The following is a 24,628-nucleotide window of genomic DNA, read 5'->3' as shown; positions in this document are numbered from 1 at the left end:
TAGAATTTAAAATTTTTAATATTTCTGGGACTCTTATTAAAGTATAAACAGGGTTTTACTATAAATAACATTTAAAAAAATATAACAAAGTTCTGTAGCATTGAGGAAATATGACATAGAGTAATGTTCAGATCTGTTGCAAATATCCTGGCCCTTCTTAAAGCACAATGAAACTTTATGACCACAGAAGTTCTGTAATTCTCTGTCAGAGCCTCATTAAATGTTTTAGACAACACAGATGATGGGAGGAAACTGAAGAAATAATTACAGTATAGTACTCTGAGGGAATTAACGTAACTCAGAAAAATTCTTAATGTATTCTGAAAATTAATGTCTTTATGGAAGTGGGACTGAGTCTTTCAGTTTGACATTAAACTTTAAACCAAGCACAGGTTCAGCTTACCCAAATAATTTCTTAATGGTAGCTGAATTAATGATTTTTTGACCAACTTAATCTAATAAACTAATTATTTGACTTGTGAGAAATAGTTATTGTTAATATTAACAGTCTACTTTACCTGTGTGAAGTACAGAGACCCCAGTGACATTAGATGACTCCATGCAATCACCCTAGTTCTTGTTCTTTGGGGTCTGCCGTAATGGTGATTAGGGAATTTAGATGATTAAAAGAAAAAGTTCAAAAACAAAATCAAAGATCTGATTCAAACAGTCACCTCATTCATGCCTCTACTCATCCATCCCCTTAGCAAAACCTCCTAACTACTCCCTTGTACCCACACCCTTCAGGCTTTCATCACGGTAGCATTTCCCTTTGAGGTCACTGCTGATGGTCCTTTCAAAGCTGATTTCACCCAGGTAAATATCTTAGACAGATGAGAAAATGGCAACATGAGTCACAAATGACGATTTACCTCAAAAAGGCTGGTCCTGAGTCCATGACACCTCTCAATGGATCTTGCTTCTAAGGAAACTTACAGTGCTTTCATGTTTGTTTTGTTTTTATTTCATTTACCCTTACTCTGCCCAACCCTGATACTTTGCACACTACAGAACATTTTAAAGTTTCCTAATACTAATGACTTGAACAGTCAAGAATAGTAAACAGTCATGTGCAAATAACTCTGTATGGTCAGTGAGAAGCTTAACTATTTTTATAAGAAAAAGTATTTTCATAAATATATGTCTATGTTATAGAGAATTCAAAGTAAATAACCACAATTCATGTGATTGTAGAGGCTTTTTTTTTCCCCCAAAGTGTGTGAAAGAAGGTTGAAAATGAATATTGGCAATAACATAACTTGAAAAAGCAGTAAGTGGCCTCATGCAAAAAACAAAACAAACAAAAATTTCTGCCTTGTTTGATTCTTTTCCTTTATTTTTACTATACTCAGAAATAGTCATCCAAAACTATTATCTTATATACATCCTTAAATGTCTAACCTGAAAACAATTGTTAGTATGTTATAAATGATTTGTGTGTATAATTGATTTGACAAAAGAAGGGTAAATATGCAACTCTATCCAAAAATAATCTGAAAATAGTAAATGTTTCAGTATCATTGGTGTTATGCCTCTTTTTCATTGTGCCTTGCTCTAGAAAATATATATTTAACATTCCTGTAAAAATGCCCTCTTGTCAGGAGGTCAGTATTTTCCCAGTGACGCGTCCATTGATGGTACAGAATAGAACGTTCCTGCCCCTTCAATAGAAGACTGCCTGTTCGTGTGTCCTTTGTGTCCCACTGAAGAACAGGGAACTTTTTATTCTTTCCAAGAAATGGCCTTTCAGATTCAATAACAGCATGTTCTGTTCCTCAGGAAATAAGAGAAGATCGAGATAGGGCGCGACTAGACTCGATGGTGCTGCTGATCATGAAACTGGACCAGCTGGATCAGGACATTGAGAACGCCCTCAGCTCCAGCTCCTCTCCGTCCAGCACACCAACCAACCTACGGCGGCAAGTCCCTGTGAGCTTCCCACCTCCCGCTTCTCTGCGTTGTGAATGTGTCCCCGCATCTGCAGAGTCCCTCTTGAGAATGACACTTCTTGGATGGCCCAATCTACCCACATGTGACCCTGATAGTGTTCCATAAAGATCACTCAAATCATTCTAGGCTTCACGCAGAGTCCATAAGAGATGTGTGTGATTCAAAGGAAAATGGTTATTATTAGACAGGAAAGAGGGTCACTTTGGGAAGTTACTTTGCTTTCTAGTGATCAGATTCTCTTCATTGCTGTTGTTTCCCTCATTGTCAGACTTCTCTGATATACTGTAAACACCATTAGTGATGCTCTGTTTATCTTGTTTAGTATTTTATGTCCAGTATCCCACAAATTTACACTGGATATAGAAGATGGTTAATAAATATCTGTGGATGAATGGATGAATAATTGGATGGATGGATGAGTGGGTGGATGAGTGGGCAAGTAGATGGGTGGATGGGTAGGCATGTTGATGGATGGAAGAATGAATGCTGATTGAACTAACTCAGCATATTACAAGAAAGAATTTAACTGAAATCAACTTGAGAACATTTTAAAATTCACTCAGTGAAACATAACGAATAGGAAAGAGGTGAAAACTTTATTTTACTGTGCATTAATTTCATATAAGATAGACTCTCTTTTGAGAGTCTAACACCCAAGATAAAATTTAGAAGACATAGATGCCAAAATGTCTATACACTTCCTATATTTAATATTATGTTCGTATTAAATGGCTTAGTTTTTGCATATCTAACAAATGTGATGGTAGAACTTACTTGTAATTAAGCCATGAAGCCCTTTTGAGAACCTACCAAAATAGAACTATTCTGTATCAAATTATTTTGTGTAGTTCTACTGTTGATTATGAAGTTATTCAAGACTTATTCTGACTGTGGTACAGAATATTTCACAGAAAATAAGCAAGTTAAATTAGTAGCTAACCTTAGTATATATGAATGCATTACATAGTGTGCATTATGTATGCTAACACATTCATGCCTTATAACATTGCTCAGAGTAAAAAGAATAGAGAAGTTAGTAATTGTATGTACAAGAGCCATGTCATTCAACCACTATCCCATACTTCTTTTCATAGCTGACTATTATGGGAATCTGATACCTTGAGTAAAAAACAATTTTAATTTAAAAATGAAAAAAACATGACATTAAATACTTCAGGCTAGACCTAGAAAGTCAGTAGAAATGACATTTTTCTTCTTGTTTGTAACCTTCTGGATAATTTTTCCTTATCCTTCAGGGTTCATCTCAGATGTTTTCTTTACAGTGAAGTCTTCCCTAAATCTCCATATGTCTTCCCAGAGAGAATCACTTACTCCTCCCCTGGTGCCATAGTATCTCACACATACTTCAGTAGGACAGGCACCCAAGTGAAGGAAACACAAGAGTAGCCTCCTGAAGACCATCAAGAAGGGTGTTTTAACCTCGTTTACAGATGAAAGATGTAGAGAAGCTTCATGCTCATTTTCACCATTTCACTTTGTGCTCATTTTCATCATTTTCAATAAATGTATAGCCCTATTTTTCAATAGGAGATGCATGTCAGTACATTTTTTTTGCCATTAATGTATAAGTGGGATATATTTTCTCTTTTTAAAGTTTTCTATTATGAATTGCTAATCTCTCCCTATCTCTTTAATGGTTCTTCTTTTCCTTCTATATTGACCTTTCCTCAGTACTAGGTATTTAGTGATAAAAAGCACAGCACAGATTTCTGCTAAATGAAACTCCATATTATTGTCTGCAGCTCAGAGAGCAAAACAACCCTTAACTGCTACATGTGGTTCTTTGTTGAAAGGTAAAGACAATTCAAAACAAGAGCTAAGGTGGGTGATGATTAGGATTTGCCTACATCTATATCTTCTCCCTCCATTTCAAGTGTAAGCTGGATTTTATATCACATGCACTGTCTCATGGACCATCACTGTCCTTGCTGAGCAGTGGTAGATTCTGTAAATAAAAATGTGTTTCTGAGTCTTTAGTTCAGCAGATAATTGAAATAAGCCCAATAATACAGTAGAAAAATAAACTTTAGAGTCTGCAGGCCTGGGTTCACATGCCAGCTCTGCAGCTGAATGTCTGAGAACATAAGAAAAGTATTTAATTTCTCAACTTCAAGTTCATGTAAAAGCAGGAGAGATTGTTTCCTACTTAATGGCTTGTTGGGAGGAGTTAATGAAACAAGATATGTAAATGCATTCAAAGATCTGATACAGACTGCATGTTTGGTATTTGTTAATTCATTTTCCTTCTCCCATGTCTTCACTCACATCAGACACTGGGCTAGAGATGAATAAGACAGAGCCTGAATCCCTCAAAATTTCTTTTTGGTCTCTGTGTTTTTCTAAGTCATCCCTTTTTATTTCTGTTCCTTGGTCTTTAAAGCTAATTTTAACATTCTCTCATCATCAAAAATTTTTCCAAGTGAGATTTCCATTCCATTTGATAATTGTGCCATGGAATAAGTGGGTTATAACAGATGATTATGACCTTGACTGTCCACCAAGGAGCTCTGTCCCAGATTCAGAGGAGAAGCCTCCTCTGACACACCCTCATAATCCACTGTGAATCTGCAGTTTAGGAGGGAGGGGAAGACATACAATGGAACAGTGACCTCAGTTTGAAATTATTTATAAGGAAAGGTTAGAGTGAGTTCTACATATAATGCGCTGTGTGCTTAGTCACTCAGTCGGGTCTGACTCTTTGCGACCCTGTGGACTGTAGCCTTCCAGGCTCCTCTGTCCATGGGGATTCTCCAGGCAAGAATCCTGGAGTGGGTTGCCATACCCTACTCCAGGAGATCTTCCCAACCCAGAGATCAAACCCAGGTCTCCCACATGGCAGGCAGATTCTCCATAATAAAGGGAGTGGTAAAAAAATAATATGAGCTGGAGTCGTAAAGAATGGCTTTAAAAATAAAATAAGGGTATTTTTATTGGAGCATACTTTCTGCTGTACAACAAAGTGAATCAGCTATATGTACACTTGTATTACCTACCTCTTGGACCTCCCTCCCAAACACCATCCCAGTCCTGCCCGTTTAGGTGACCACAAAGCACCAAGCTGAGCTCCTGTGCTATTCAGCAGCTTCCCACTAGCTATCTCTCTAATGTATGGTAGTGTGTATATATAAATCTCAGTCCCCCAATTCATCCCACCCACCTCCCCCACCATGTCCTCACCCCTATTCCGTGTCTGTATCTCTCTTCCTGCACTGCAAATAGGCTCATAACGGTAGAGCTAACATTTATGAAGCCTGACCTGATAGAGCCGGACAAGTGAGGGTCAGACAGATCTGAGTTTTAATGTCAGTCCTGCCATAGACTGTGAACTTAGTCAAGTTACTTGCTTTAAGCTTTGGCTTCATCATCCATCAGGTGATGATAATAATATCTTCCAAAGAGTTTGTGAACATGGAACAGTATGGTATTGTCTATAAATGGTAAAAGCACAATTAGTTGTGGATTTTTAAGATATTTATTATTTTACCTCAGAATTATTATATTGTTAGAAAGGTGCAAGGTTACCCTCTTATTTACCTAATTAATTCATAAACAGGAAGGAAAATTAATGCAAATGGTTTCTGATAAACATAAATGTCAAATAGAAATGGCTTAAAAACTACCTGCTACTTAGGATTATGCATTTGATGTTTATAAATTACCTGCTATTTATGACTATCCATTTAATGTTGATTCAATATGAAATTTTAATACATTATTTTTCTCTTATGGTAAAATATAAAATGTTTTTTCCATGCCAAAAAAAAAAGAAAAGAATATGTAGCCCTTAATCTGACATCACTCAGGGATGAGAAATTTGGTTAGGGTTATATGTTTATACACACACACATACTTAAAGATTGTTGTATTCTGTTTCATATTTATTGTTCTTTTGTATGTATTTTATACAGTTCCTTTGTTTTCCACTTTTTAAATTTCTATTTGGAGTTTTATTGAGATATAGTTGACACATAACATATTTAAGGTATACAATGTAATGATTTGATACAGTTTTTAATTGCAAAATAATAACCAAATAATGTTAGTTAACACATCCATCAACTAGTATAATTACAGTTGTGTGCCTGTGTATATGTATGTGGTGAGAACACTTAATATCTAATTTCTTAGCAACTTTCAAGTATATAATAGAGTGATGTTAATACTGTCACAAAAGTGAAGATTAGATCCCCAGAACTTAAACATCTTATAACTGGAAACTTATACCCTCTGACTAACTTGTCCCCAATATCTCCATTTCCCAGCCCCTGGCAACCACCACTCTACCTTGTTTCTGTTTTGGCCTTCTTTAGATTTCACATATAAGTGAGATTTATATAGTATTTGTGGTTTTCTTATTTCATTTCACATAATGCTTCTTAGGTCCTTCCATGTTGTCAGAAGAGGCAGAATTTCTTTCTTTTCTGTAGATAAACAATATTCCATTGTGTGTGTGTGTGTGTGTGTGTGTGTTTTGTGTATCCCAAATTTCTGTATTCATTTATCCATCAATAGAGACTTTGGTTGTTTCCATGTCCTGGGTTTTGTGAATAACATAACAGTTAACAAAGGGGTGCAGATGTGTCTTCATGACAGTGATTTCATTTCCTTTGGATGTATACCCAAATGTGGAATTGCTGGATTATATGTAGTTCTATTTTTAACTTTCTGAGAAACCTCCATACTGTTTTTCATAGTGACTATATTCATTTATATTCCCACCAACAGTACTAGAATTCCCTTTTTTTCCACGTTCTCATTAACACTCATTATCTCTTGTCTTTTTTATGATAACCACTCTAACAGGTGTGAGATGATACCTCACTGCAGTTTTAATTTGCGTTTCCCTGATAATTAGTGATGTTGAGCATCATTTCGTGTACCTGTTGCCTATTTGTATGTCTCTGGAAAAATATCTATTCAGGCACTCTGCTCATCTTTGTCAGATTTGTTTTTTGCTAGTAAGTTGTAGAAGTTTCTTATATATTTTGTATATTAACCTCTTATCTGATATTAGTTTTTCAAATATTTTCTCCTAATTCTATAGGCTGCATCTTCATTCTGTTGTTTCCTTTGCTGTGCAGAAGCCATATAGTTAGATATAGTCCCATTACTTTTGTTTCTATTGCTTGTGCTTTTGGTGTCATACCCAAAAAAAATTGTTGCCAAAACCAGTGTCAAGAAGCATTTTCTCTATGCTTTCTTATAGGAGTTTTACAGTTTCAGATCTTACATTTACATCTTTAATTCACTTGAAGTTAAATTTTGTGAGTGGTATAAAACAGGGGTCAGATTTAATTTATTTGCATGTGAATATCTGATTTTCCCAACACCGTTTATTGAAAAGACTGTTTTTCCCCATGGAGTATTCTTGACCCCATTGTCGAATGTTAGTTGACTGTACATACATACTTTTATTTCTAGACTCTCTATCCTATTCCATTGATCCCCGTGTCTGTTTCTGTGCCAGTACCATACTGTTTTTATTACTATAGTACTAAAATTTGAAATAGGAGAATGTGATGCCTCCAGCTTTGTTATTATTTTTGAAGATTGCTTTGGCTATCCAGAGTCCTTTGTGGTTCCATCCAAATTTTAGGATTAATTTTTTCCTTTTCTATGAAAAATGTCATTGGCATTCTGACAGGGATTGCACTGAATCTATACATCACTTTGGGTAGCATGATATTTTTCAAAATTTTATTTTTTCCAAGTCAGGAGCATGAGATAGCTTTCCAATTATTTGTGTCTTCTTCAATTTCTTTCATCAATGTTTTATAAATTCTAATGTAGAGATGTTGTGCCTCTTTGAAAGTGCAAGTCACTCAGTTGTGTCCGACTCTTTGCAACCCCATGGACTACAGTCCATGGAATTCTCTAGGCCAGAATACTGGAGTGGGTAACCTTTCCCTTCTCCATGGGATCTTCCCAACTCAGGGATTGAACCTAGGTCTCCCGCACTGCAGGCGGATTCTTTACCAGCTGAGCCACAAGGGAAGCCCTTGGTTAAATATTAATATTTGTCAATCTAGTTATTCTTTGATAAAACAATGTTTATGAGCATATTCTAGGTGCCAGGTACTATTATAAACCTGGTGAATGTATCAGTGAACAAGACACGTGAAGCCCCTGCTCTGGCGATACATAGATTCCCAATAAAGGGAGACATAAAAGGATTAGAATATAGAAATGAATGAAAGATGGATAGATGATACATACATAGGTAGAGATGTGGATGAATAAAATTGATATATGGTAGATAAATAAGGTGATAAGATTGTAAAACAGAGAATGATATGCTATGGAGGTTGAAGGGAAGAAACTATTTTAGCTTGGAATGTCAAAGGATGCTTCTCTGAAGAAGTGATATTCAAACTGAGAGCTGAGTGACAAGGGCCAGCAGGGGAAAGTGCTTGAGCAAGGGATTAGAAAGGGCATGGTTGCTACTATAGGAGCCACCTTGGTGTGCTAGAAAGACTGACAAACAGCAAGTATAGCGGAAGCACACAGAAACGAGAGAGTGGTAGAACATAAGACCGGAGAGTGTATTTAAGCATGTGGGCCATGGTAAAGTTGAGATGTAGAAAGAGTAGACACAAAGATATTTAAATCATAATTTTCTCAGGATAAAATTATGAAGTGATGTATGCCTTCACTTCCCTCCCCCCACCACCCTTTGCATTCTCCTCATCCTTGCCTTGCCTTTGTGTTCTCAGGCTACTGTATAATATGGAGATAGCATTTAGTAAATTAAAGGCACAACCTTTGGAGCGATTACTGAGTAATTGCGTTCATTGAACAGGCATGTCTTATCCACATATTGTGCACTAGTTGCTCAGAAAACATAATGATATTAATAATAACATTATTTACAGTAATGCCTAGCATTTAATGAAATTGAATATGTGCTTGTTGCATATAATTTGCATTATCTTGCTTAATCTTCATTATCTTCATGAGTGCCTGCAATTATTATACTCATTTTCAAATGAGGGAATTGAATTACATATGACAAAGTGTAACTCTGCCCTTAAATAGCTTTTAGTTCATTTGATAGACATACACTTGAGCTAAATGATTCCAGGCCATGATGGTAGGTGTCACCATGGAGATTTAATGGGAACATAGAAGCGAGTGAGGTGGGAAGAAATGAGAACTATCTTTTCATTTGACACCCATAACTCCATTGCACGAGGAATGTGAAGCGAGTTACTCAGGGTCACACAGTGAGCCAGGGTCATCTATGGGCTTATATTAATATCTCCCGACTTATTGCAGTATCCTAGCTAGCTACCACTACTGCCCTTTCTAATGCACAATTGGCTGTTAAGTTACTAAAGGAGTGTATTACCTCTTTTCAGTATTTGTATTCTAAAATGAGACCCTCTGAAGAGTACAATCATTAATACAAAATAGTGCATGGTTATGTGTGATAGGTCAGTTTTGGTTGTCATAACTATGTGGTGTGTCTGTGTGTGTTAGGAGAAGGAGGAGGTGGAAATGTGTGGGAGGCAGGGACAAAGGCATGTAGAGAGTGTGGACATATCCTTCATATCAATGTATTTTTTAATAGGATCTGGAATCAGGACCTGAGAGTGGAACAGATACCACTTCGATAAATCAGACACAAATAAATTTGTCTTCTAACACTGAGTCCACTGACCCACAATCTTCCACCCCAGTGGCCAATTCTGGAACCAAACCCAAGTCTACGGTAAGTTATATATGATAACAGTTTCAACATGAAGTGTTGATGATCATCATGTAAGAGTTGACATCTCCTCTATTCAATTTGGAATAAATACTCTTGGATTCTTAGTTGCAGTGACTTGAAATGTTTAACTATAACCCAACAAATGTTATTTTTTGTTGTTTTATAGATGATTACCCATTTACTAAAATGGGTCATTGCTCTAAAATTACGCAAAATATGGTATTAAATTTTGTTGCTGGATTCTTAGAACTTTAAAGAAACAAGAATGAAAATCTTCAGATGATTTTCCATGTATTATTATTTTGACTACAAAGCTTACCAATGGGAAAATTAATGGATGGATGGATGGATGGATAGATAGATACATAAACAGATAGATGGATAGATTAAAGGGTAGAGATAGGTATATAATTTCACACATATGATAAGTTTTGTGTGGGTATGTCAAGTGCTTGGTAAAATGCTTGGCATGAAAAAAGTACTGAAAAAGTGTAAGCTACTGTCATTATTATTATGATGTTTCATGGACTTTGCAATGCTACAAAAACAAATGAAAAGAAGAATTACCACATATAGTAGTATAGTACAGTGAATTGTGAATAAAAGACATTTTCCTTTAAATAAAAAAGTTGAACTGCAACAGGAAAGCAGTATTTGACTCTAAAGGTAACATTTATGGAGGAAGTAATTACTACTTCAAATATCTAAAGTCCCAGCGCTCCAAAATAACCTTTCCTAGTTTAGTGAAAATCATAGTGTCGTATTATTTTTTTTTTTAATGTCCATGTTAGCTTAACACAGAGAAATGAGTTTGGATTGCTTTTTTTGCCTGCCTTTAAAATAAAAGGCAAATCTGAAATAAAACTCAAAAGAGAATACTTGAGTTTAAAACATAGTAGATATGTTCAGTTGCAAGAATGTCTAGATTACTTTTGATGGAATAAATATTTATTGAACACCTATGATATGCCATGTATTATGCTGGATGAAACAGACTTAGAGAGCAATAAAAATATATCCTCTATCTTTAATTATCTCACAGTCTAGCAAGAGAGGAAGGCGTGTAAGCAGTGAAATGCAATGACATGCTGCACATTAGTGCTGTATTTATTGGAAATGGGAAGAACCAATGACATACTACCCAGTGCTATTTTATGGTACACTGAAAAAATAGGGTCCAATATGTATGTCACTGGGCAGACTGCAGTGACATGGGTCTCTCCCTTTCCACAATGAACAGAGAAAGTTGAAATGCAGAATTCACATAGAAGCCAAACAATCTGATTTTACCACATTCTTATTAAGGGAAAAGATCAAAACCTCTTGAGAGTTTTAGCTTGAAGATTTGGGAAACATTGGAGCATTGGCTTTATGAACACTGGAAACAGGTGTGGGGCTGACATATGAGAAAGAAATAGAAAGGGAGGTGAATTCCTTTTTATGGTATTTATGCTTAAATCAATTTTTAAAGCACCTTTTAATGACCTTTAGAGTGCTATTTTTACTATAACATTTATTCTGTCTTCATCTTTTACTTTAGAATAATCACTGTTGGTATCTGCTATTTCTCCCTTGAAATGTATATTTTTTAGTGTGTAGTCACCTTATAATTTGTAAAAATTGCTGCCACTCTGTATACAGTTCCTTAGTCTTTCTGCAGTACTCCCATGTTTATAGATGTGGTTATTTGTTTCTATTGAGGTATGTACATGTTTTTATGGTAACCATCTTCAGTAAGCTTTCAGAATAAGAAACATAAAGCCATTGGTTTTCCTAGAACTTTAGTCAAATTCTCTAGCTAGCCATGAGAGGTACCCAGAGTGGGAGAGAAACACTCTACTGTCGAAGGCAACTGACTTTTAGGAAATTTCTTAAAGAAAAAGAACAATTAAAAAAGTATCTTGAAAAACAAGCTTTTGCATTAGCAGAAGGGCCAATTTAATGTGTACGTGTGTTTATTTTTTGCTGATTTTGGTGTTACTGTTATTTTGAGTATTCCTTTTTAGTAAAGTTAGAAAAGAAGTCTTTTGCCATGGATCAATTTTATGTTTTCAGTTATCCCTAGGTTAAAATATTAGAATGGAGAATTTTACCTATTTTATGAGGTATTAAATACATACTCCCCCTCAATTTTAAGCTTAGGGAATAATGACAGACTGGCTACTTCATGAAAAACAGAAAGAACTGCAGAATCCTACAGAGTGGTTGTTTTCACTGTGAACTAAAATTTCAACTTTAATATTAAATAGAAACATTAAATTCAAAGAACACCTACTTCAAATATCCACGTAAAATGAACTATATTTCTGCTCCGTGTACTTCTCTCATATTTTTACAGAATGCTTACTTTCATTTCAGAATGATTTAATGTTACGTTTGATTTGCTGCTATGAATCTATTTATAATGGTGACTAACTACCACAAATATTTGGCTTTCCTTTTGTATGTAAGGTCTCTGGATTTCTAAGTGCCAATGTTTCAATAAGATTTCTACTTTTATATTTATTATTAGAAGGGGACCAATGAGTAATCTTCAGATTTTTCATAAATACCATGTATATATCATGCTGAAAACTGAGCATACAAGTAGATTTCTGAGATGTATTTGACACACAAAAAATTAAAAAGCTAGAAGGTAGGATATCTACTACCAAAAAACATTATTAAAAACAAGGTCTGGTGCTTCATTTCAAAAATCTCATCCATCTTTCTTTTTTGTTTTTACTAGGTGTAAACGTTTATTTCAGTCCCTACTTCACACACAATGTGCAGCATGTAACTAAAAAGTACATGACTCACAAATAGGTATAAAATGTGATTTACAGTAAAAAGAGGGAGCACTCAACTGAAACAGGCACTGAGATGGTCCCAGGTGCAACAATTATCAGAGAAAAAAATCTCATCCATTTCTTACTTCTTTGTTTTGTTCCTTTGAGGCAGTCTCGTAATGCCTCTCACACTAGACACTTATGCAAACAACCCATGTGTAGTCATATCATCTTTATATAGTGCTTTCATCCACTGCAGAACAGTATTCTGACATCCTCTGACCAGGATAAATGGTTGCTTGAGTTGTTCCTGCACTACATAGTATAGGGTTGTTATATGAAAGATTTTAAAGCTGGGCACCAAAACCCCAGAAATATTGTTGTGGTTGTTGTTTCACTTAAAGTTACTGATCAGTATAGGTGGTCATTAAATTATTGTTAATCACTATTAACCTATCTTTCAATTCATTAATCCTTTAGTCAGCTTTGTCTAACCTACTATTTAATCCACACTGAGCTCTTTAGTTACTGTATTTTTCAGTACTAAAATTTCTGTTCAATTCTTCTTTTTTTTAACATTGAGGTAAAACTCATGTACCAAACAATTTACCACTGTGCTTCTTGGGCATATGTATACCTTCTTTAGAGAAATGTTTATGCAAGTCTTTCGCCTTTTTAAAGACTAGGTTTTTCCTCTGTTATTGAGTTGTAAGAGTTCTTTATATATTCTGAATATATGAAGAAAGAGGCCAAGCCTGAGATAAGAAAAACCACAGATTTTATTTGTAAAGTAAGTACTGCTGGAACAGGGAGGGTGTTCTGAGCTATACGGTAACATCAGCTTCATAGAAAAACAATCTCCCTCGTTGCCATGTGATAGAATTCCCACAGCCACAGAACTGAGAACCTCAATCATCTGGGGCATTTTGGAACCCCAGCTTTAAGTGTATCTTCAACTATCAAAAGGAATGTTGGAAGATATTGGCATTCATATTAGAGTGTATTGAACACTGGAATCACAAAATAAACCCTCCTTTGAAGACATCAAAAACTGCAGAAATTATTAACCTTCACTACTATAATTGCTTCAGTGTGAAAATAGACAGATATATCTTATTCCAGCTCAGCCTGGCAACAGTGGCTCTACTTCCACAGACCGAATACATCCCTAATCTTTTCATCATTACTACCAACGTAGCCCGCAATGCGGGACACCTGGATTCCATCCCTGGGTTGGGAAGATCTCTTGGAGAAGGGAAAGGCTACCCATTCCAGTATTCTGGCCTGGAGAATTCCATGGGCTTTATAGTCCATGTGGCTGCAAAGAGTCGGACACAACTGAGCAAATTTCACTTTCAGCAAAGTAGCAATGAGATAGATAAGGGAAGAGACACAGCTCATGGAGGAGGTGGGAGCTGAGGGTAGATAGAATGCCACACAGCCAGGGACTGCCGACTCCTCCCAAGGATGGTTCAGAGTAAGTCCTACCTAAATACTACTGGAGGGTGACCGAAATAAAGCTTCAAGAGTATGTCCTGACTGCAAGTTCATGGTCTTCACCAACAGTTCCAAAGACTGCATGATCATTGTAACCTATCCTTGAAGGAAAAAAAAAAACAACTCTCACTATATCTCTGAAACACAACTGTGAGGCACTTATATAAATCTGTTTTTCTCTTCTCTATTTTGCATAATAGAAGCAAACAGTAATCTGGGAGTCTTACATTCACTTGTCAATAGTATTGTCCTCCCTAAAAAGCATAAGTGTTTTGAAATGGAGGTAAAAAGGAGGGTGATGACTTTGTATATGAATTTTGACTTGATGTTATTTTTAATGAATGCTATTAACATTTAAGTCATTTAAAAACAGGATCTTATTTTTTCCTTTTTTCATCCAATGTGATATGGTCTAATCTGCTATGAAACTATAAAATGTTGTTGCCATTTGTCCTAATTATATAGCATACTAAGGAAATTAAAACTGATTCAAGAAAGAAAAGAAAAATTATCAGAGATTCCCCATAAAACTTCCAATGTAAACCGCATTTTATACAAATTGTAATCACACCTCTCCTACATATAATTATTAAGCTAAAGGCATTATGCATGTGACATATTATTAATGTATGGTAGGCAGTAAAACTGAAAAACAGTCTGTAGATTCAGGAGTTCAAATCACATCCTTTTCAAGGATCATTTAAAACTCAATTCATATGCAAAATTTTAGGTCTCTATTTTGTTTTACCAAGATATTATTCTGTATTTTTGCTCAAGTGATTATCAGATTTTTAAACAAAGCTAGTAATTTTCTCTAATGCTGTCCACTATTTAAAACAAAGGGATGAAACATTAACTTTTTTTTGCAAATAGGAACTGCAAATACTCCTTTTTACTGATTTCTTAGAGGGAAAATACATAAAATTACTAGAATTTAAATATTGTTTCATAATGTCACTTATGGTAAGTAAGGCAAATAGCACAGTAAAAGAAAAAATAACCACGCAGAATTTGTAAAGAGAGTTTAGTCGATTCTTCTGAAACATCAAAAAATTTGAATTAGTAAACTTTACCACTTTGTGAACAAAAATGTAATGGTCTTAGAAAAATGCCTTTGATTGTAATACTTTTGAATGTGACAATTTAATTTTGACCTAGCTAAGCAATAACATTAAAGTATGTGGATTTTTAAAGTATTTTTCTTTGTTCACTAAGATCCTCATTGTTTATGAGAAGGAAAAATAAGGCAAATTTTATAGCGTTTTTAAGGAAAAATGAGCCACAAGAGAGCTGAGGAAAAAAATGTTTCTAAAAAGGAAATCATTCTGTGATTATTACAATGAGATATTTCTTAACATAGAGGATTCCATTCACATATTCTGGATTTTGAAATTATAAATAAATATTAATTCATTAAGCTTGGCTTTGAAAAATAGAAACGTTTTCATAACCATTTACTTTTCTACTTAAAATTATTCAAAATTCTCTCAATTTTTGTGCTTGAAGTTACTGACATCTGTTTCCATTCCAAATGCACATTAATTCTTGATAGTGTTGTTTGGGATGGGTTATTTGATCTCCACAATAACTTCATGTAAGATTTTTCACTTTGAATCTAGGAGTTTCACTGTGCCAAGAATAAGTGTAACTTGCATCCAGATATACTAATCCTTCATACTAAAGTCTGAGCACATGGTATTTATGTGATTTTTTTTTAATTGGAAAATTTGTTTTTCTATCTTGTTCATATTTCATTTATAATAACCTGGTTAATTAGACATCTGGAGCAGAATTCCTACAACTAGAAGAAAGATGGGGGAAAATGGAACATATAAATGAGGACACAGTTAAAATTGAATAGACTCCAGTAGGGCAAGAAACAGTAAAAAAAAAAAAAAAAGTTCTACAACCTAAGATTTGGTCATATGAATAGTACTTTTGTATGTTATCATCATTACAATGAGAAAAATTTAGTTTTTCCATGTGCTGATGTTACTTCTCGAATCCAGCTCATATTTTCATCCAAGAGAAATAACAACTTCCAGTTATTTCTGGGCAATGTAAAATGGCAAGCCAACAGCATGCCACATCACAGCAACCAAGAATATAATTCATAGCACTGAGCATTAATAATAACCCGTAAGCCTTTTTCACAGCACTTCCTTCATTTCAAACTGAGTTGTCCCCGAGTTCTAATTGCATATGCAGTGTTTCCATTCTTTTTGTAATTCCTTACTTTGATTTTTGATTGATAATTAATGCTGCCCCTGATGTTTGAATGCCTCCTTGATGCTCACTTCAACAGTCAGTTGAAATGTTTAACTGGATTTTCCATGTGAATATTCAGTAGCTTTTACACTAAATTTACACAGAGAATTTTCGTAACTATAGTTTTGAGCTATCTACCACAAACCAGATTTCTAAATGAAAAAGTAAAAAAAGCCACAGAGCATTTGCGTATTCTGAATATCACCCATCTAAACAGTTGGAGTCATGTAACAAAAATATGAAAATAAGGGAGTTGTTTACTCTTTATCTTCATGGAGTCCTAAGACACAATCACTTGAAAACTACCAGTGTTCTTGATATTCTGGTTAGTTAATGAGCATTTTGTATGTTACTTTCTCGTTTTTGAATGAAATGAATAGTTCATATTCCTTACATTACTGTTGCCACTCTCACTTTTCAGTGACTCTTTATCCTTTCCACTGTGACAACTTGGTGTAAGGGAGGCAACTTCCGGATTATTAAACACCTTCAAAAGAAAATCAGTGGACTCTCGTGAAAACGGGGCTTCCCAAGTGGCACTACGGTAAAGAACCCGCCTGCCAGTGCAGCAGATATAAGAGACAGGTTTCGATCCCTACGTTGGGAAGATCCCCTGGAGGAGGGCATGGCAACCCACTCAGGTATTCTTGCCTGGAGAATCCCATGGACAGAGTAGCCTAGTGGGCAACAGTCCATGGGGTCTCACAGAGTCGGACAGGACTGAAGAGATGTAGCGGCGGCAGCAGCTCATGGAAATAATCCCAGTTACTTCCTTTGTACCATAGATTGCTTTGTCCATTTTATTTTGTGTGGTTCTGTTGGCTCATTTTGAAGGCCCTACCTTTATATAAATACTATGATACTGAAAGGGCATTACCAAACTAGTCATACTGTGAAATGCAGAGAATCATACAAACAAGGAAATAATAATAATAGATCAGTGCTGTTCAGACTGCGCTCTGGGCACCCCTGAAACTGCCTTCCTCCATCTGTCTCAGCCAGACTTACTTTCATCCCTCTTATATATCAGCCTTCAATCCGTAGCATCCTGGGTGAGGAAAATGGAGAATTTTCTTCTTGGGTCCAGATAGCCTCTGATATATGTCTACTTTATATCCAAGATCATCCTGGAAAAGCTGAACTTTAACCCAGAACTTCTCTGCTGCTCTGGCAACACTTTCACTCACAGTTTCGTCATCACTGAGTCCTGAGCTTGGGTGCCAATCAGAGACAAAAAGGTGGGAGAGAGCAGGCTGTGGATCAGAGCAACTCACCTTAGCCTGGGTCTGGAATTCTGCTGGTTCAGATCATTAAATTCTCTATTTCAGACACTGAACTGTAGATAGATAGTTTTACTTTTTAAAAAACTGTCTATTGGGGAGTTAAGTCAGTACTTTAAATAACTGTTGTGAGATAAAAGCATTTAGAACTCAGAGCTAGTAGAATTTCTATGTAAATGTGTTTCCTAAGCAAATTTAAATTTTACGTTTTGAATTTTGTGAATATATCAAAATTGTTCAATCATTTCCCTACTGATAGCACATTTGTAGTTTTTTTCTGTATTAAATACAATATTATATAACATTATAAAGAATAGTTCTAAATATATTTTTGTCTGCATTTCTAATATTCTCTTATGTAGTTACATACTAAAAAGGGCTCACATATTTGTTAAAGAGTAATTTTCTATTTTTCCTAATATTGAACTTTTAAAGTATTTATTAGATATTTGAACATCTTAATCAGAATGTAAAAAAATTTACTAGCCATGTGTAATAAATCTAAAAGATGTATTCATGTCTTATGAAATTATTCTACATTTTATTAAACAAAGCCTTTCTAATTTATAATGTAGCTGAGCTTGAATACTATTAATGTTATAAACATTAATGTTACAAAACTTAACTCTTTTTTTTCCCCAAAAAAACCCATGAGAACTCACTATGGACATGTGTAAGCCATTGTGCTAGGTGGTAGGGTAGAACAGGCCGGGTTAGGCCCCTGTGGACCTCATGTTGTAGTTGAACATCACCTTCCCCGAGTCTGAAGGATCCCATTGAGGTTCCTCTAACCAGCCTTGAAATGAGAACAGCTCCCCGCTGACGTTTCCTTGTAGGGAAAAATGTGGAAGAGGACTCATAGAACCCCAAATCCCTCTCCAAAATCACTTTTCCCCAAATGTTCTGATTCTTCATCCTATTAGATCCTTTGGGGATTAGGGGAGATTGAGAGTTCTCTAATGCATTCTCCTCCAAATCTTTTCACAAGATCTACATTTTTTTCCCCCTGTATCACAACTCACTTTGATATTGAACCTGTCACCTTAGGGTTTAAGTCAGAACTTTAGCTTTAACATCCTGTCACACAGATCTGTATCTGATGAGCTGTGATGAAGGCTGCCAGGGCAGCACATTTCTTCTCTGCTGCTGCTGAATGAAAAGTAAGAACACTGAGCAAGATAAAACCACAGATTCAAGGTTATGGTGGTACCTTCTTGTCGTTCTCTGAAACTGTATTCAGACAAGACTAAAGACCGGTAGGCACACACCCAAATGGGGTGAATACCACTTTTCAGTTCCTTGATTGGCCCAGCTAAAGGCAGAACTCATAGACCCTAAAGGAGGGGAAGCTATTTAAAAAATGGGTTTTCCTTAAAAACATCAAGTCAGAAAACATACTGATCAGATAGCACATTAAAATACTCCAACATGGTTTGTATGTTGACAGACAGTTGAGCTGTTGTTGTTGTTTGTTATTCAGCCGCTAAGTTATATTCAACTCTTTATGAACCCATGGACTGCATGCAGCACACCAGGTTTTCGTGTCCTTCACTATCTCCCAGAGTTTGCTCAAACTCATGTCCGTTGAGTCAGTGATACCAATTGAGCTGTAAGATTAGCAAATTTGAACACAATTTTAAAAACAAATGATGCCAAAAGTTTAAAATAAATAATTGTATTCTTGCAGAGAGGTAAAATGTAAATGTTTAGCTGTTTGCCTAGACTTTTACTTTTTTCTACTTTGTGGGTCTACATAGCATAATTTTTCTTGTCTGTTGGAGGGCTTGATTTCTTTTTCAGCTCCAACAAGTACTGAAGAAACACCCTTCCGCATGAGTCCGTTTCTTAGGAATTGTGATGGGGAAGAGGTCTAATGCAGTGACAAGGGATGAACCCTACCTGGCAGAGCTACTGGACATTTAGTTTGGGGCTGAACTCTAGAAGCGCAAGTAGCTTCTTGGCATAAAGAAGGATGGGTTTCAGCAATAAGTACACTTATTGGGTCTCAAATGGTCAGATCAAGCATGGATGGAGGGAATTAGGTCAGTCTAACTTAGTGGAGGGACTTACCTGGTAGTTCAGCTGGTAAAGAATCTGCCTGCAGTGCAGGAGACCTCGGCTTGATTCCTGGGTGGGGAAGATCCCCTGGAGAAGGGATAGGCTACCCACTCCAGTATTCTTGGGCTTCCCTGGTGCCTCAGGTGGTTAAGAATCTGCCTGCAATGCAGGAGACCTGGGTTTGATCCATGGGTTGGGAAGATCCCATAGAGGAGGGCACGGCAACCCACTCCAGTATTCTTCCCTGGAGAATCCCTTGGACAGAGGAGCCTGGCAGGCTACGATCCGTGGGATCACAAAGAGTAGGACACAACTGAGTGACTAAGCACAGCACAGCACAACTTAATGGAGTAAATGGATATATTCTGACTTAGAAACTGCCTGGGTGGCAGGGATTGACCCCAAGGATACCTGCTTATATTCAGACTCAGACTGAAGGACTATTTTTCTTAAGTGTTTGAAGCAATAAGATACTAAATGTAATTTGGTATTTCTTACCAAATACCTGAAAGCTTTCATTAATATATTACTGTCAAGTCAGAAAATAATTATATGGCAAAAACTCTATGATTACATTTAAAAGCAAAAGGCACAAAATTTAAATCACTTCAATATTTTTTATTAGTTACCATCATATATTTTTTTCCACAATTATCCTAGCATATTTCTGAATTACACAGGATAAACAACATTACTCATTAACTGGTTTGAAGAATATTGTCATTGAGGATTATCCATAATTCTGTTTGCTGTACAAATTGGAAGGGACATTAAAAGGACATGAAGTATATGCTCCCCTGTGTATCTTTTCAGTTCAGTTCAGTTCAGTTCAAACTGTTAGTAAGTTAAGCACATAGGAAAATTCTGTTACTCTTTCAGGCTAATGTAGGACTTTTTCTTTTTTAAAGATGTGTAAATAAAATTATATATAAATATATAAAGAGATATATAATTCTCTATGGAAGAATATTTTCATGTTTTTTAAATTATGTTTCTATAATAATGCATTTTATAGTACACAAGAACTTTCCTCCACCCCAAACAGATATTTTAGAGAAAATTCTAATGCAGTTAATATCTTTCTGGGACATAAATTTTAGTACCATATACATTACTTTAGAATATTATTTTTACTCCAAGAGAAAATGAATACACTACTGACTTAAAATTCTATCTAGAGATAATTATTGGATCTTTCAAAGGACTTTCTTCTTTAATGAGAAAATAGTACAGATAGGCTGTTATGAGTACTCAAGTTCCTGTTCTTGGGATTAGGAAATCTTATACCTTGACACAAATAAATTATACAAAAAATTAACACATTGAAATAGGCATCCTTAAACCCTTGAACAGCTTGATGGTTGCTGCGTCTTGCCTTTTGTTTTCCTGTTTGCTTTCTTGTTTTCTTTTTTCCTTTCAGAATGCTGCCATCTTCTGGTCAAATTTTGTATCACTTCATACACAAAATAAGACTCACACTATGAGGCAATTTAGTTGTATAAATTTACCTTTTATCATTAGGAGTCACTTATTTAAGATTTGTACTTCCAACACTCCAAAGCCATAGAACTTTAAGTGACTTTTCAGGAACTTTAAGAATTCACTGAGGATATTTGAGGACTTCAGTGCTATCCAGAAGTGTATGTTGCACAATAAATGCCAAAAGTACAGATAAGACCAAGTATCTTGAGGGAATATTTGTTGTATTTCTGTAAGGATCTATGGCTTAAATTAACTGAGAAATTTTTATATATATTTGGTATTTCCTCTCTACAAATTTTTAGTGGTTCCCTTGAAAAATATTTTATAGTGTTTTATAAACACCATTAATAAATGTCCTCCTCACAACAGAGAATTCTTGTGGCAGACATGTCTTCTTGTCATAGAGTTGTTCATATTTTTAACTTCTTTTAGAATGATTCATTAAATGATATGTAATTTAAAGGGCTAGATTTGATACATGTATGATTACTTCCTACTTCTGCTAGTTTCTACTCCTTCTCATTGCTTCCTTGAACTAAAAGTGGAGTTCTTACATGTACCAATATCTCTATCATAGGCACTGAAAATGAAAAGCATGCAGTTTAGTGGGTTCTTTAGAGCCAAGCCCTAAAAATTCTTCGTTGTACCACACTGGATAACCAACTTATCCACCAAAAGCATCTTCATCTACCAAAACCAAAAGCTGAAAAATCACAGTGCAAGAGTTTGGAACAACTAAAAGACTCATTAGCTACCTTTTTTGTCCCTGATGGTTTCTACCAGATTTTCACTGTTTTCCTCCCATGTTATTTACAGTCTTCTGACACATAATCCACACTGAGTAGCCGTGAAATCAGCCACAGTCATCAATATTTCACAGGTGGAGAATCTTGACACATGGAGACCTGCTGACTTGAGTCACACGACAAGAAGTAGGATTAAATATTGGCTGAAAAGACCAGTCTTGTCTTAACTTCCGGTCACATGGAAGACTTCAGTGGGTAAGAGCAGGCAGTTACTTTGTCAGAGCTTCAGAATGATATCATGAGACAGAATTCTCAAGGAAGATGAAGTGTCCTAACAGCTCTAGATTTCCACTCTCCCAGTGCTAGTTATATGAATCCATAAAACAAAGCATGCCTCCCGTCTCCCACGCACTTACCTGCCTTATTTCTTAACATTTCTAACTCTGTTATCCCCAAATCACACTTTCTATTCTAATGATTTTGTCTTCCTCGTGTTCAGAAATCTGATGAGTAGGGAGGTCATGGTCGGGGAGAAGGGGAAGGAAAGGGTGCTGGGCTTCAGATGAGGGTGTGACTGGGGGGTCCCCAAGCCTTCTCAGTGCCAGGTCCCAGGGAAGGCTGCCTGTGAAGGAAGACCTAGAGGCAATAGGAACACTGGTTATTGTTTAGTCACCCAGTCGTGTGCGACTCTTGCAACCCTATGGATTGGGATTTCCCAGGCAAGAATACTCTGTCCGTGCATGTTAAGTCGCTTCAGTCCTGTCCGATTCTCTGCAAACCTATGAACTGCAGTCTGCCAGGCTCCTCTGTCCATAGGATTCCCCAAGCAAGGATACTGGACTGGGTTGTCATTTCCTCTCTCCAGGGGAATCTTCCCAACCCAGGGATCAAACACACATCTCTTGCCCACGTCTCTGGCATTGCAGGCAAGTTCTTTACCTGGGAGCCACGGGGAAAGTCACACCCTTACTAACACTCCCAGCTGGGGCAGCACCCCATTGTTCTCTGCCTTATTAAAGGAAAACAGGGAAGTGATTGCATGCATTGTTGAATGGAGTTTCCAGGGTGGTGTAAAAATCCTCTTCATATTCTCTATAAGAGAAGGTGGGAGCCACTGCACAGACAGCATAAGAATGAATGGGATCAGTTAGTTCCTCACAGCGAAACCATCTCTTCACCCAGAAGACACCTGAAGACTACATGGGAACATCTTTCTTCTTTTTGATAATTTTTCTTAGAGCAGTGGCTAGAATACAATTTAAATCTTTCCAGTGTTCCTGCTGGCAAAAATAATTAGGAGAAAATTAGATGAGAATCCACAAGCCACTCTAATAAGAATCCTAGATATCGATATTTCCTGATATTTTTAAGTTAACAATATGTATATAATACATAGTATTGTTGCAGGAAGGAGGAACCCTTCCAGGGCCCGAAACTGGGCTCTTGTCTGACACTTGGAAATGAATTGTCCGAGGAGACACGTGCTGACAAAGCAAGAGATTTTATTGGGAAAGGGTGCTCAGGTGGAGAGCAGGAGGGTCAGGGAACCCAGGAGAACTGCTCTGCCACGTGGCTCACAGTCTTGGGTTTTATGGTGATGGGATTAGTTTCCGGGTTGTCTTCAGCCAGTCATTCTGACTCAAGAGTCCTTCCTGGTGGTGCACACCTTGTTCAGCCAAGATGGATGCCAGAGAGAAGGATTCTGGGAGGCGGTTGGACATGTGGTGTCTCCTTTTGCCCTTTCCCGAACTCATCCGGTTGGTGGAGGCTTATTAGCTCTGTGTTCCTTACCAGGACCTCCTGTCGTAAAACAACTCATGCAAATGATTACTATGGTGCCTGGCCAGGGTGGGCGGTTTCAGTCCATGTGCTTCCTCTAACAGTATTATAATGATAATATGTAATAACATATGAAAATTAAAGTGTCAATTATTCAGTCGTGTCTGACTCTTTGTGACCCCATGGACTGTAGCCAGCTGGGCTCCTCTGTCCATGGAATTCTCCAGGCCAGATTAGTAGAGTGGGTAGCCATGCCCTCCTCCAGGGGATCTTCCCCACCCAGAGATCAAACCTAGGCCTCCTGCATTGCAGGCAGATTCTTTACTGTCTTATCCACTGGAGAAGTGGTATATAATAATATATAAGATATTATATATGTGTATATAGTCTCACAAGTTTAATACATGACTCATAGTTACATCTATTTTATGCTTTTTGAGTTAAAGTGGTAGCCAAGCTTTGAAATATATGAACAATTTTTTAAAAAATTTGTTTTTTAATTTTTTAAATTTAAAAAATAATCACTGTTGAAATTTCCAATTTAGATAGTAAATTTAAAGAATTTAGGATCGAGTCAGCTTGCCCTTTGGCCTCTTGGGACAGAGGTTAAGTTGAAGCTTGGATGTGAAGTGCTCACTGTCGGGGCCATTAACACAGTGTTTCTATTCCATTGAGACCTATTCAAGAGGCAAAACTTTAAATATTAAAAAGTAGATATAGTTCTTTAATTTATAACAATTCCACACAACATTTTAAGCAGATAATGACTTGTTATAGTTTGCTGTATAATTTGTCCTTTTTCGAGTTTTTAAAAATTCTTTTGGAAAATTATTAGATTTAGGTTAAATTTTGATAAAGCACCCCAAAGCAAGAAATTATGGTAAATATTTTCATGAAACAGAGCAATATAGATTTATACAATATTCTGTAATGATAATTTATACTCATAATAATTATAGTAAATTATAAAAATACAGTAAAATTATAAAATTTTTATAGTAAATTATTAAAATGTATGCATTTTATTTTTTATTATTTATAATAAGCTAGTTTTAAAATATATTGATT

General features: G+C 36.1%; 1 protein-coding gene across 5 annotated transcripts in view; it reads left to right on the top strand.

Annotated features, from left to right (window-relative positions):
- Positions 1-24,628, top strand: part of DLC1 (DLC1 Rho GTPase activating protein) — a 489,149-nt gene that overhangs the window by 191,295 nt on the left and 273,226 nt on the right. For all 5 annotated transcript variants that reach the window (XM_070459963.1, XM_070459964.1, XM_070459965.1 and 2 more), the window contains 2 exons: positions 1,780-1,929; positions 9,542-9,682. In XM_070459963.1, the coding sequence (XP_070316064.1) occupies positions 1,780-1,929; positions 9,542-9,682 (291 nt within the window). The remainder of the gene's footprint in view (positions 1-1,779; positions 1,930-9,541; positions 9,683-24,628) is intronic.

The sequence above is a fragment of the Odocoileus virginianus genome, chromosome 32, assembly GCF_023699985.2.
Source record: "Odocoileus virginianus isolate 20LAN1187 ecotype Illinois chromosome 32, Ovbor_1.2, whole genome shotgun sequence".
Taxonomy (NCBI): Eukaryota; Metazoa; Chordata; class Mammalia; order Artiodactyla; family Cervidae; genus Odocoileus; species Odocoileus virginianus.
Note: the sequence above shows the minus strand (reverse complement) of the source record. Positions and strands in the feature narration are given on the sequence as shown.